This window comes from Mesocricetus auratus, unplaced genomic scaffold (assembly GCF_017639785.1).
Source record: "Mesocricetus auratus isolate SY011 unplaced genomic scaffold, BCM_Maur_2.0 Super-Scaffold_100691, whole genome shotgun sequence".
NCBI lineage: Eukaryota > Metazoa > Chordata > Mammalia > Rodentia > Cricetidae > Mesocricetus > Mesocricetus auratus.
The window spans coordinates 12,175,048-12,188,445 of NW_024429267.1; the positions used below are offsets into that span (position 1 = coordinate 12,175,048).

At 41.5% G+C, this 13,398-nt stretch overlaps 1 protein-coding gene across 5 annotated transcripts in view; it reads right to left on the bottom strand.

The window, feature by feature from the left end:
* Positions 1-13,398, bottom strand: part of Tex9 (testis expressed 9) — a 75,493-nt gene that overhangs the window by 13,834 nt on the left and 48,261 nt on the right. For all 5 annotated transcript variants that reach the window (XM_040739907.1, XM_040739908.1, XM_040739909.1 and 2 more), the window contains 5 exons: positions 11,559-11,607; positions 10,613-10,695; positions 8,477-8,652; positions 6,340-6,422; positions 5,772-5,945 (listed from right to left, as the gene is read on the bottom strand). In XM_040739907.1, the coding sequence (XP_040595841.1) occupies positions 5,772-5,945; positions 6,340-6,422; positions 8,477-8,652; positions 10,613-10,695; positions 11,559-11,607 (565 nt within the window). The remainder of the gene's footprint in view (positions 1-5,771; positions 5,946-6,339; positions 6,423-8,476; positions 8,653-10,612; positions 10,696-11,558; positions 11,608-13,398) is intronic.

The following is a 13,398-nucleotide window of genomic DNA, read 5'->3' on the forward strand; positions in this document are numbered from 1 at the left end:
CACCACTTGTGTGACTGGTGCCTTCGGAGCCCAGAAAAAGGTATCAGATCCCCTGGAGCTGGTGTTACAGATGGTTGTGAGCCACTATGTGGGTGCTGGGAATTGAACCTGGGTCCTCTAGAAGGGCAGGCAGTGCTCTTAACCACTGAGCCATCTCTCCAGCCACAATGAATATTGCCCATTTGTTCAGAATTTTCTGCCTCCTGTTGATTCAAAACACATGTAATTATTCTCCATATTTATTTTAGGAGCAAACAATTTTAAACTGAACTGTTGTGGAGACAGGATCTTGCTGCATGTGTGCCCAGGCTGGGCTGAAACTCTCAACCCTTCCTCGTCTGCCTCCTGAATGTTGAGTTCAGATATGCCTCCAAGTCAAAGTCTTCTGGAAACATCCCAAAAGACCAATATAAGACATAACTTGCCCATGAATTCTGCTCTTGGGGAGAACCAACAAAGTCTACACCTTGAAGAAACAAAGGATGAATGGAGGGCTGTACATTATTAGTCCCACTGGGAATTATCCAACCTAAGCAGAAACAACTTAGCTTGCAAACTATGGGGTCCTTGTATCAATGCAAATATTCTATGACACTCTGCTGCTGACGTTTGAAGAAACAATAATCCATCTCATGAAGTGTAAACTCTGTGGCAAGCAGCCCCCTCCCCTGCCACACATCCTCTACCGGGGCTTCAAGAACACTGCTTCTGTTTCTCCCTGGACATGGAGTTTTCTGCCTCCAGTCCCCAGTTACCTAATTAGCACCTGCTCATGGTGCCCAGACTCCACCTGGGTACTCAGTAAGGCTTGCCTTCCTTCCTGGTATTGTCCCTAGTCCTCACAGCTGACATGGCTGGATTTGGTACCTTTTCTTCAGGGCTTCTGGAGTATCCTGCTAAAGGTTTAGCATACCATTTGCTGCAGGTACTGAAACTATTCCCTTGCTTATTTCTCACTGATTTTATTTCTATAGTCCCAGCATTGTAGCTACATGTAAAAGGCACTAACAACATCTTTAAAAAGGCTGGGGAGATGTATCAGTGGTTACAGCATTTGCTGCTCTTACAGAGGAACCATGTTTGGTTCCCAACACCCGTATTGGGACTCACAACTGCCTGAACTCTAGTTTCAGGAATCTGCTGCCCTTTTCTGGCCTTGAACACCACAGGCACATGGTGTACATACAGATAAGCAGGCATACACATACATATAAAGAATAATTAAAATAAAAAGTGACTCAGGCTTGTCTTGTAATATTGAATACCTCCATTGTGTCCCACATAACACAGGGCCTGGCTGGCCCAGAGCCTCGCTGTAGAGCTGGAGCTCACTCTAATGCAACATTTGTCTTTTTAGATGTTTCTTCCTTGGCTATATCACATCATCTTTGAAACTCATCTCTGTGGCTTTGAGTAATTAAAGGGAAAAACAAAACAAAACACATGCTGCTCCGTATGTAGGTCTCTAAACAAACCAAGCTGCGCCTGGCTGCCATCTGCTGCCGCAGCTTCTGCACAGCTTGTGGGAGGCAGCCACGATGGGAGCTTGCCGGCTCTCCCCCTGTTCACATGGAAAATGCCTACTAGTTTTAAAGCCATGGTGCTTACTGACTCACACCAGCCTGGATGAGAAGAACCAACGAACCTTTGTTCTTCTCTCTGGCTGGTAACTTTGCAGCTTCCTTCCTGGAAAACTGAAGACCATTGCTTGCCTCCTTGAGAGCATAAAAAGGACAGCAAGTAGAAAGAATGGCAGAGGAACAAATAAATCCACTAAAGGAAGGGAAACCCAAGCTAAAACTTTGAAAACATTTGTTTTTAGTCACACACTGGCAATTGTTTTTGGAGACAGAGTCTCACTACGTAGAACAGGCTAGTATGAAACTCATAGAGATCTATCTGCCTCTGTCTCCCACACAGCATCCTGCAGACAAATAAAACTGCTGCTACCAAAACAAAAAAAACTACACATGTTGCCAGACAAAACTTTTATGGAAAATCTCAAGTCTTCAATTTTACACTTGTTTTAAAAGTCTTGAACTGGGCCCCACCGTCAGTGACATGGTAATAAAATAGAGGGAAATCAATATTTCCCACAATGTTATTACCTACATGACAAACAGATATTTATTTTATACTGTACATAAAATTTACTTGAAATAGATCACATGTATATGATTCATACGATGTTGATATTTACATACTATGTGAGATGCCTAGATCCTCATGGCTTTGGAGCAGGCAAAAGTTTCTGAGCAGAATAAAAAACCAAAAATTCCAAGAAAATAATAATATATAGAATTTAGCAAAAATCTAAAACTTCTGCCTTTGCAAACATGTGGCTTAAAAAAAGATAAAGAAAAGTCAAGTGACAAAAGATTGCACACAATACCCAAGCTTCTAGTGAGGGTTACCAAGGAACATGAAGAGCCCTAGAGCCCGGTCTTGTGGCTTGTACAGAGGGACCACAGAGAGGCACACGGCATGGCACATGACAAGATCAACTCCAACAGACAAAGGAAGCAGAAGTCACACTGCAAAGACACACTCTGCTTCCTCTCCAATATCTAAGGCGGTGCTGCTGATAGAGACACCTGCTGCGAACATGGTCACAGCCCTGGAGGAATTCCAGAGGGGACAAGCATTTTGTAACACGGGTTAACGGTTTCCTTATATGTGTTTTGCTGTTGTTGTTGTTGCTTGATTTGGTTGTTCCTTTTTCGTTTTTCAGACAAATTCATGAGGCAGCCCTGGGTGGCCTGGAACATTCTGCAGGACTTCTGCTGGCCTCAAACTTATGTTAATCCTCGTGACTTTACCTTCTGAGTAATGGGATTAATTACAGCCACCACCACACCTGGCAGTTTCTTTTTTTTTCTTTCTTTCTTTTTTTTTCCGAGACAGGGTTTCTCTGTATTGTTTTGGAGGCTGTCCTGGAATTCTCTCTGTAGACCAGGCTGGCCTCAGACTCACAGAGATCCACCTGCCTCTGCCTCCCAAGTGCTGGGATTAAAGGCATGTGGCAACAACGCCCGGCCTGGCAGTTTCTTAAAGTTTTAACATGGATTTTTTCATAAAACCCAGAAATCCCGTTCATAGGTATTTTATCCAACATCATGGCAACAGATAAATATTCACATAGACTTGTGTCCATGAAAAATGGAAACAGTGATATCATTTATAATTAGTAATTTAAAAATGTGGTGTATTTATAAACAAACACAGAGAAACAAATGTAACATGTAAAAACAAAAGTGACCAGACACAAAAAGTATGCATTTACGATTACATCTATATGAAATTTTAGGAGATGAGTTCTTTTGGGTAAACTTGGGTGTGGGGGGTAAAGAGGAAGAGATGGGGGATGAGAACATGAGGAATCAGAATGGTGGAGTTGGGGAGGCATGGAGGGGGAGAGCAGTGAAAGAGTTATTTTGGCAGAGGGAGACATTATGGGGCTTGGAAGAAACCTGATGCTAGGGAAATTCCCAGGAATCCACAAGGATGACCCCAGATGAACTGGCCTTCCCCTTTAATAACTGGTGACTACCCTAACTGTCATCATAGAGCCTTCATCAAGCAACTTATCAAAGCAGATATAAAGATCCACAGCTAAGCACTAGGCTGAGCTCCCAGAGTCCGGTCGAAGAGAGGGAGGAGGGATTATATGAGTAAGGGGGAGCCAAGATCATGATGGGGAAACCCACACAGACAGTTGACCTGAACTTGTGGGAGCTCACGGACTCCAAACCAACAGCTGGGGGCCTGTATAGGACTGAAATAGGGATTCTACATGTAGGTGACAGTTTTGTAGCCTGGTCTGTTTGTGGAACCCTGGCAGTGGGAGCAGAATGGCTCCCTGATGCATGAGTCCATTCCCTGTGGTGGGTTGCCTTGCTCAGCCTTGATGTGGGGGGTGGGAGAGGGTTGGTCCTGCCTCAACTAAGTGTGCCAGGCCGTGTTGATTCCCCATGGGCAGCCTTACACTTTCTGAGGAGTGGATGGGGTGGGTTAGGGGGAGACAGGGGAGCAGGAGGAGGGGACGGAAGGGGAACTGTGGTTTTATATAAAATGAATTTTTTAAAAATCTTAGAAAAACAAAAACAAAAAGCTAATGTGCAGTAAAATAAATGTGGCTCACCATCTGCCTGGGGTGATGCTCAGAGGCTGGAGACTATGGGAAAGAATGTAAAGGAAACTGACAGGGGATAGGAATTTTCTCTACGCTAGCCGAATTGGGTGTTAATGTCACATCCATCGTATCTAGTGGATTAGCCTGTCAGAAGACAACATGGCTTAGATTAGTCCTTTGTGCGGGGACAAAGGCACATCTTTCCAGTAGTGTATGGTAGGCAAAACATACTATAGGAAGGGAAACAGCATGAATGGCTAAGCAAACTGTCAGTAATAAGCTAGTGGCAGGGCAGAAATCAAACTATTCGTTTTACCTCAAAGTCTGTTCTCTCTGCTTTGACAAATTAACTCACTGAAGTGTGTATTTTAAACAAATACATCTTATTGTTTTTTTTTTGTTGTTTTTTGGGGTTTTTTTTTTTTGGTTTTTTTCAAGACAGGGTTTCTCTGTATTGTTTTGGAGGCTGTCCTGGAACTCACTCGGTAGACCAGGCTGGCCTCGAACTCACAGAGATCTGCCTGCCTCTGCCTCCCGAGTGCTGGGATAAAAGGCGTGCGCCACCACCGCCCGGCCAAATACATCTTATTGTTTTTAAGACATTCCTAAATAATGTTGTATTTTGTTGTTGTTGTTTTGTTTTGTTTTTTAAGATAGGATCTCTATGTTGCCCTGGCTGTTCTGGAATTTGCTATGTAGACTGGCCTTGAATTCAGAGATCCACCTGCTTCTAAATCCGAAGTGCTGGCATTAAGGGCAGAAGTCATCACACCGAGCCAATAAAGATGATTTTTGTTAAATATCTTTACTGCATGTGTGCAAGTGTATGTTTATATTGGGGCACACATGGGCCACAACGTACGTGTGTGTGTGTGTGTGTGTAGTCATAGAACAACATTCCTCTAAGAAGATACATAAATGGAAAATGAGGAACATCACTGGTTGCTAGGGAACCCTAGTCATTCATTCCAGTGGGATACTGTAACTCAGGATGGGCAGTGAAGGTGTGGCGCAGAGTGATGCAACAGCGTTAGGAAACAGCTGGCATTTGTCCCTGTGAAAGGCTCTGGCTTCCACCCCAGCATTTCAAGATAAACAAACATACAAACAATAAATTTTAAAATGTGTTATACCCACATATTGGAATATGCCTGGCAATTAAAGAAGAATTAAACAATTAGTGCTGTAGCATGGATGAACAGTAAAAAAAACAAAAACAAAAAACATTTCTTCAATAAGAGAAGTCAATCACAAAGACTGTATGTTATTTGGATCTATTTATAAGGAAACTTCCAGAACAGACAGATCTACTGAGACAGAAAATAGAGGAGTAGTAAGTAAGGGCTGGCATGCATGAGATGCGGGGTGTGGACACTCAAGGTAAGAATCACCTTTTGAAGGCTATGAATATGCTCACATTTGAGAGCAGGGTACATGAATTCATGAGCATACCAAAAGACACTGAACTGCAAACTTTACTAAGAGGTGAAATAGCTTATATATCTTAAAGAGTTATCAAATGTCCTGTTTAAGGGGGGTGATTTCTGTAAATATTATTAACTGAGCAACTACCAAGAGTGTAGTCCTGATAGTGTTAGTGTGTTCTGGGCATTGAGTCAGGAGATGAGGAAAAATTTACCCTCTCTATTGATGAGAGCTGCTGCTGTAGTCCATCACATTTTTTGTTTGCTTCTTCAAAAAGATTCTTGTATTTTTCTATTTGAGACTGCTGTGAAGTAATTGTTCGTTGCTGTCTCACACAGTCTTCTTCAAAATTTTTCACCTTGGACTTTAAATCCTGAATTTCATCCTCCTATCAATCATGTAAAAATATACAAGATCTGATATCAAAACACGTAGTAAAAAACAAGAGTCTCAGACAGTCTTTGATGAGATATTTACATGAATTCCTGAGAAAAATAAATCCCATTCCATATTCACCACCAAAAAATGGAAATCAGATATTTTATACTGAATAGCTTATTATTATCTGGCAAGTCTAAAATAGTAAATTCTAATTTCAACAATTTTGATATATTCTTAAGCTTTGTGATAATTCATCATTTCAGAATAAAGTTTGGTGTTTATATACATTTTTGAATATGATATTTAACTGTGGATTACAATCTAAATAAGGCTACCTGAAAAATAAAGCTGTCCCTGGTGTCTTCAGTAGAGCATCCTTGGGAGAGGTCGCACAAGCTTACCTTCTTACTGCACTCAAACACAACGCTGTCTAGCTCCTCCTGCATCACATGGAGTTTGGCCTTCAGAAATCTGATCTGAGCTTCTGTGGAGTCAAATAATTACATGACTGCTTTTTTACCAAGTCTAAGACATCATTGACTGGGAGGCAGATCATATTTTATGAGGAAAATATGGTCAAAGAAGGCAGGCTAACAGGAGACTGTGGTAGAACACTATAAACATTAAACGCTACCCATGTTGGACAACAGAAAAGAACAGCGACAGGTAGACACAGACCATGAAGAGAGAGTAAAGACAGAGGAACAAGGACAAAACCCTTTCTCCTAAGAACCACACCTACAAGCAGATGATCGCATATGGTTACAGACGGCATTCATGCCTACCACAGTAATCCAAAAGATATCAACCAGAATTTATGGTGGTCGTAGGCTGACAATGCCCAAGAATTTGACAGAACAAACCGACCCTCTCTAGTAAAAATAAAGCTTTGGATCTTACAAAACTGACTCCAGATCATTCTATCCCACCCTTAACCCAGCCATTCCAAGCAAACATCTGGAGTACATGAATAACCTCCCTGACGCAAGACACCCAGGCCAAGCATGGTCAAGATAGAAGATACCGTGACAGCAGCCACAGGTAGGGGTATTCATGGTAAGGCCTGAAGCAGGTCCTCAAATTCTGCATCTCTGTCCTGTACCAGGGTAGGGGGTGACTGTCTCCAGGAACAAACATCTGCCCAGCAATGTCCGGGAAGGTATCTGAAGAGTGACAACCAACTTCCTGATTTGATGACTGTTCTTCCCTCTAATGGTTCCAGAGAGTTGATTAGGTCAATAAATGCTACAAATGAATAAATGAATTGCTTCCCACTGTGACTGACTAGGGTATCACTCAATCATCATTACATACAACCTGTTGGGATTCTTCAGAGAATAAGAATTTCAGAGAGAAACTTTATCATCACCTGTAGTGAACGCTTAGAACTAAATAGAAGAAAATAAGATGGAGGCACTCCTGTTAAACATCCTGACCATCAGAACACACTGTCAGCAGAAGCAAGCACCTGGGTGTACAAACAAATGCCCTAGGAATAGGTGGCCCACAACAATCAGAAGCAGGGGACAAAAAGTCTGTAAGGAGGAAACAAGCCATAGAAGGACCAGGCAGCTCAACAGAAGCTGGTCTCCAACATACCTTAATGGACACAAGCTATTGTGCTAGCAATAAGGGGACTCTTTCAGTGACATTGGTGAACACTGACTGTCTGGCACCCTGGCTGAATGGCTAAGCACAACTCAAGCATGACTCTCTGGTCTCAACTGAGCTCAAGCAATGTTGATTTGAAGGATCATCTGTCTCTGAGCCTGCACCCACTCACTGTTCTTCCCCACCGTGAATGAAGTCATGGTGGTTTGCTGTGCACTGAGCTATCAGATCTGTAACCTGTTTTGTGCTACTACTGCCACTGTCTGAGTCAATCCCACCATCAGATACTGGTGGCATCACTTGGAGCTAGGTTCTTAAGAGTCATTGCTGTGAATTGTGCCCCCCCACAAACACACTTTTAATGTGTGAACAATAAATTGTGTATTTGAAAAAGACATGCTGTCAGCCTCTTGTGATACATAAGCTGTGTTCAAGACATCACTTAACCAACTCTAATTCTCAAATGGAGAAACTGCTATCACAGAGGGGATAGGTAGCCAACTGGAGTCACAGTTAACCATACTGCATACCCAAAGTCATTATTCATGCAAATAACAGTTCACAGTAACTATGCTCACAAATTCCAATTGTTCTGGTTTTTATTCCAACAGCACAGGTGGCTCCTCATAATTTCAGTAATTTTAGAGGCATTGCTCCTAACAAATACAATTCTTCTAGATGCTTAAAACTCAGTTTTTTTCTAGTTACATGTGTAAGTTAACCAGAAAGGAAATTGTATTCATTAAAAAACTCGTTTGAAGCTGAGTGGTGGTGGCGCACGCCTTTTAATCCCAGCGCACGGAGGCAGAGGTAGTGAGTTCCGGACAGCCAAGACTACACAGAGAACCCTTGTTGAGAGAGAGAGAGAGAGAGAGAGAGAGAGAGAGAGAGAGAGAGAGAGAGAGAGAGAGGAAAAAGAAAACCTACCTGTCCCAATGTCCTTACTGACACCACAGAAAATGTCATCTCCACACTCTGGCAAGCTGTCCTCTTCCAGCTGCCCTTCAATTCTGCTAATTGTCTTGGCAAGGGAGAAGTCCGAAAAATCATCTGGGATGGCCACATCATTGGCAGTCTGCACACTAGGATATTTCAGTTTAACACTAAGAAGTAAAACACGAACACACACATGAGCAGAAATGTGGGGAGGATGGAGCTTTGCCCAAACAACAAAGCAGATAAATCTGTTTTAAAATTAAACTTAAGATGAAATCTATGGGGGGACGATTGGGGGAGTGGGAGGACGAGAGGGAGAGGGAACTAGGATTGGTAGTAAAATAAGATTGTTTTTAATTTAAATAAAATTAACTTAAAAAGATGAAACCTATAATGGATACCTTTGAGGACTTTGCTCCAAGTGTCTTAGAAGGCATCAGTCTTTATGAGGGGAAATTCAGGCTTACTGGTCAGAACCAGCCTATGTATGGTTTTAGTTTTGCATGCTGCAAAGAACTGTCCAAGGTGATGCTGCCCTGTCCTGACACTGAAATCTGGGGAGAATTTAATCTCTTAAGAATTACCACATCCTGCTGGGCAGTGGTGGCATCCACCTTTAATCCCAGCACTCAGGAGGCAGAGGCAGGCAGATCTCTGTGAGTTTGAGGCCAGCCTGGTCTACAAAGCTACACAGAGAAACCCTATCACGAAAAAAAAATTACCAGGTCCTCAGTGTCATCAAACTCAACATTTATTTTCCATGTGGGGAAACATTCTGACAAGAATCAAAATTGACCAAAATGTTGGTTTTAACTTTTTAACATTAAGTAGAGGAAGAATTAGGGAGTAAAACTCACTTCCAAAGGCACAGAGGACTGGACCAGGCCAAATACATTGAAATGTCATCAAGACTGTGATTCCAAAAGCTCAGCTTACTTTTTTTTTTTTTTTTTTTTTTCGAGACAGGGTTTCTCTGTATTGTTTTGGAGGCTGTCGGTCCAGCCTGGCCTCGAACTCACAGAGATTCACCTGCCTCTGCCTCCCAAGTGCTGGGAATAAAGGCGTGCACCACCACAGCCCGGCCGCTCAGCTTACTTTTTTTAACATGAAGGCAAATGCTTCCAAATTCTTGTACTAATCCACTTTTATTTAAGTAGTGACTGTGACAAATGGACAAGGGAATTATGAGTGATACATGCAATTTAGCCAATGAACTCTTCAGGCTGTTTTGTTAAATTTTATCTTCTATTCCTTCAATTCTACTTTTTCCCCTTTTAAGCAATTAAAAGACACAAGATTTAAGGTCTTCCCATTATTATAATGTAATTATCACCTTGGATCAGTCATAGATATAAAACTTAAAGTCTTTTCCTTTTATTAAAAAAATCATCATAGCCAGTCTCATGAAAACATGCTTATGATCCTAAGGGTAGTCTTAGCATCATAAGAAACCAGCAGAATGTAAATATAATTATGACATTCCTAATTTATATCATATCAAACCATTCCCATCTCACAAACACAATAATGTATGGCATTGTGTCAAGCAGTCAAGAACCAGAAGACAATTTAATTTATTTGTAAGAACCTAGTAGAGTGATCCAAAAACCCAGGCCCCAGGGGCTAATAAGACAGCTTAACATTTAGGAGCACTTGTTCCTGCAGAGGACCCAAGTTTGGCTCCCAGCACCTATATGGCAGCTCACAACCACTTGTAACTACAACCCCCTGGGGGGGGTCTGACACCCTTTTCTGGTCCTCAAGGGCACTTGTACATAGATGGCATACATTCACATAAACACACATGTAGACAGATACATTTTTTAAAAAAACTTTAAATAGAATAAAACCTAGATCCCAGTTTCAATAATGTCTCATTAAATACAACATTAAAATTTATTGAAAGGTAGTGATTTTGTTTTAGAGAATACAAAATGTTTATTAACTGCTGTAAACAGTTCCGAGTTGCAAATGCTTTAAGTTACCGAGTATGATGGGATATATGCAGTAGCTTTATATTGGAGGCTTTGTAAGAATAAGGATAAACAGAAAGTTTATAACTAAGAATGTTATTACTGCAGACTGGAAAACTGAAAAAGAAAGTCGTGCTCGCAGACGATACTGTACCTTGCATTTGTTTTCCTTTCCTTATCTGCAGAGTAGAGTCTGCTTTGAGCCTTGTTTACAGGACTAGTGTTTTTGGTTTTTGGCTAGAGAAAAAGAAACTACTAATTAATTAAGAGTTTAATCATTTCTTCCTCTAAAAATGATTGGGGGGGGTGGGTTTCGAGGCAGGGTTTCTTTGTGTAACAGTTCTGGCTGTCCTGGAATTCACTCTGTACACCAGGCTGTCTTCAAACTCACAGAGCTCTGCTTTCCTCCGCCTCCCGAGTGCTGGGACTAGGTGTGTACTGCCACCACCCAGTTTAGTTTCAGAGACTTAATCCAATAATATCACGTCAGGGAGCATGGCAGCATGCAGGCTGACGTGGTCCTGGAGCTGAGAGTGCTGCATCTCGAAGGCAACAGCAAATTAACTGAAAGCCTCACTGAGGGAAGCTTGAGCAAGAGGCCTCAAAGTCGCCCCCACACTGGCACACTTCCTCCAGCAAGGCCACCCCTCCCAGTAGTGTTACTCCCTTTGGGGTCATTTTCTTTCAAACCACCATAGGAGGTGTCTCACTTTAGAGGATCATGATTGACAGAGAAGTGAAAAGCCTAATTCTAAAAAGTCTTTTCTTTAGAACTTTGTTCACTATCCTCTGAATTACTCAAGATCTTTTATAAACAATGCTGAATGAGTATATCACACCTGAGTTTTACATTCTATCTGTTGAATGATACTCTTTCCCTATTTGTCTTTAAAAACAAAAAACAACCCTAGGGGCCAGGAAGATAGTTAATAAGGTAAAGGTGCTTACTGCCAAATATGATGACCTGAGTTCAATTCCCAGAGTCTACTTGGTGGATGTGGAGAAACAAGCCCCACAAGTTGTCCTCTGACTCCCACATGCTTTTTTTTTTTAAAGTCCTACAGAATATAATTGCATTTACAGAAAGTTTGATTTCATACCTTTGTTTCTGACCATGGATGATCCAATCCTTCAGATGACAACAGAACTCTACAAACCAAAAGTCAGCACTATATTAAAATAGATGGCATTAAGCTGAGACACCATGAGAGTCAACAGTAATTATATCCTAAAGAGGAAATAATGCTCTAATTCCAATTAGCCACATACTACCTTGACACATATGAATTATATAGTTGATTTCCATATAAATTATATCTAGACATATACATATATTTAATATTCATACATGCACAAAGAATTCACTTTGATTCTAGTTCCTAGATATTAATTTACTTTGAATGAAGGCCATTAAAAAGTGCTTAGGTTAAGTATTTCACTACAGAGAAGATGCGAATAATCTCTTTTATTTGCCAATTACCTTTAGCTTGGACATTTAGTGTGTGTCTCTTGTTTGTTAATGTTCTTGTTGTAATTCTAATTTGGTGTATTTCTTTTTTACCTTTTCTTTCTCCTGGAAAACACTTGATATTTGTTCTTTAATTTATTTTTATTTTATATGCATTGGTGCTTTGCCATGGGTGTCAGGTCCTCTGGAACTGGAATTACAGACAGTTGTGAGCTGCCATGTGGGTGCTGGGAATTGAACCCAGGTCCTATGAAAAAGCAGTCAGTGCTCTCAACCACTGAGCCATCTCTCCAGCCCCCTTGATATTTGTTCTTATTGTATAGTTTTGTATTAGGTTTAGAACCCTCTTATTTAGACAAAAAGGGAAATTGATGTGGAAATTCTGATTCCTTTAAGAAATGTATAGGTCATACAGACCCACATCCTGGGCCTTGGGTTGGGCCGCCCTAACATCTACCTTATCAATGCCCTGCTGGAGTGCATGAAGGGACTGGTCCTTAGGAATAACAGCCACAGGATCTCCATGACTTGGGGCAACAGCGAGATAAATTAGAGGAGTGAGGGTCCAGTGATAATGGTGTACCAGAGGCCAGAAGCCAGGTAAACAGAGGCCTCATCACCACTTTGGACATGAGAAAAACTTAGTAAAAGAAAACCAGCAGGCTTATTTTTACACTCATGAAATCAGTCTTTTGCTTGCTTCAGCAGGAACTAAGGATCAGCCACCGATACATCATTTCAATTCTTTCATTTACCAGATAAAAGTCAGGCCCAATTTTATCTGTAATCCAAACTTTGGAAATTGGGTAGCTATTGAGTATCTTTTTTCACTAAACACCAGAAAGAATTACATATGATACAGATAAGTGATTTACTGTTATATGAATATATGCTCATGCCAAATGATTGTACAAAATATACCTTTATTGATTCACTAGAAAGAAAAACTCAAAGTAACAGGCAGTGACAGTCCCCAAACAGGCCATATCTTGAAGCTGTATTCTGAGAGCCCACAGCTGTTTTGAGAGTCACATGGTGTGATTTCAGGCACACACAGTTTCTGTGCTACGTGATTCTCTCTTCCTTGGTTCCAGTGGGTACCACACACTACTGCATGCAGAGGTCTTTCTTCACTGTACAGAGAGACCCCAGTCACAGTAGCTGTGCTGCAGTGTGTCTTGTGTGGAGTGCGCTGGCAGTGAGGACTGTCTACACCTCACGGTGGTAGGCAGCTGGCGGATGTTTTTAGAAAGATCTTTATTTTTATGTTTATATCTTAGAGAGAGAGAGAGAGAGAGAGAGAGAGAGAGAGAGAGAGAGAGAGAGAGAGTGTGTGTGTGTGTGTTACTGCCTATGGAAGGCAGAGGTGTTGGATTTCTTGGAACTGCAGTTGCAGGTGTTGTGAAACAAGCAGCATGGGAGCTGAGAACTGAGCCAGGGTCCTCCACAAGAGTAGTTAGTGCTCTTAACAG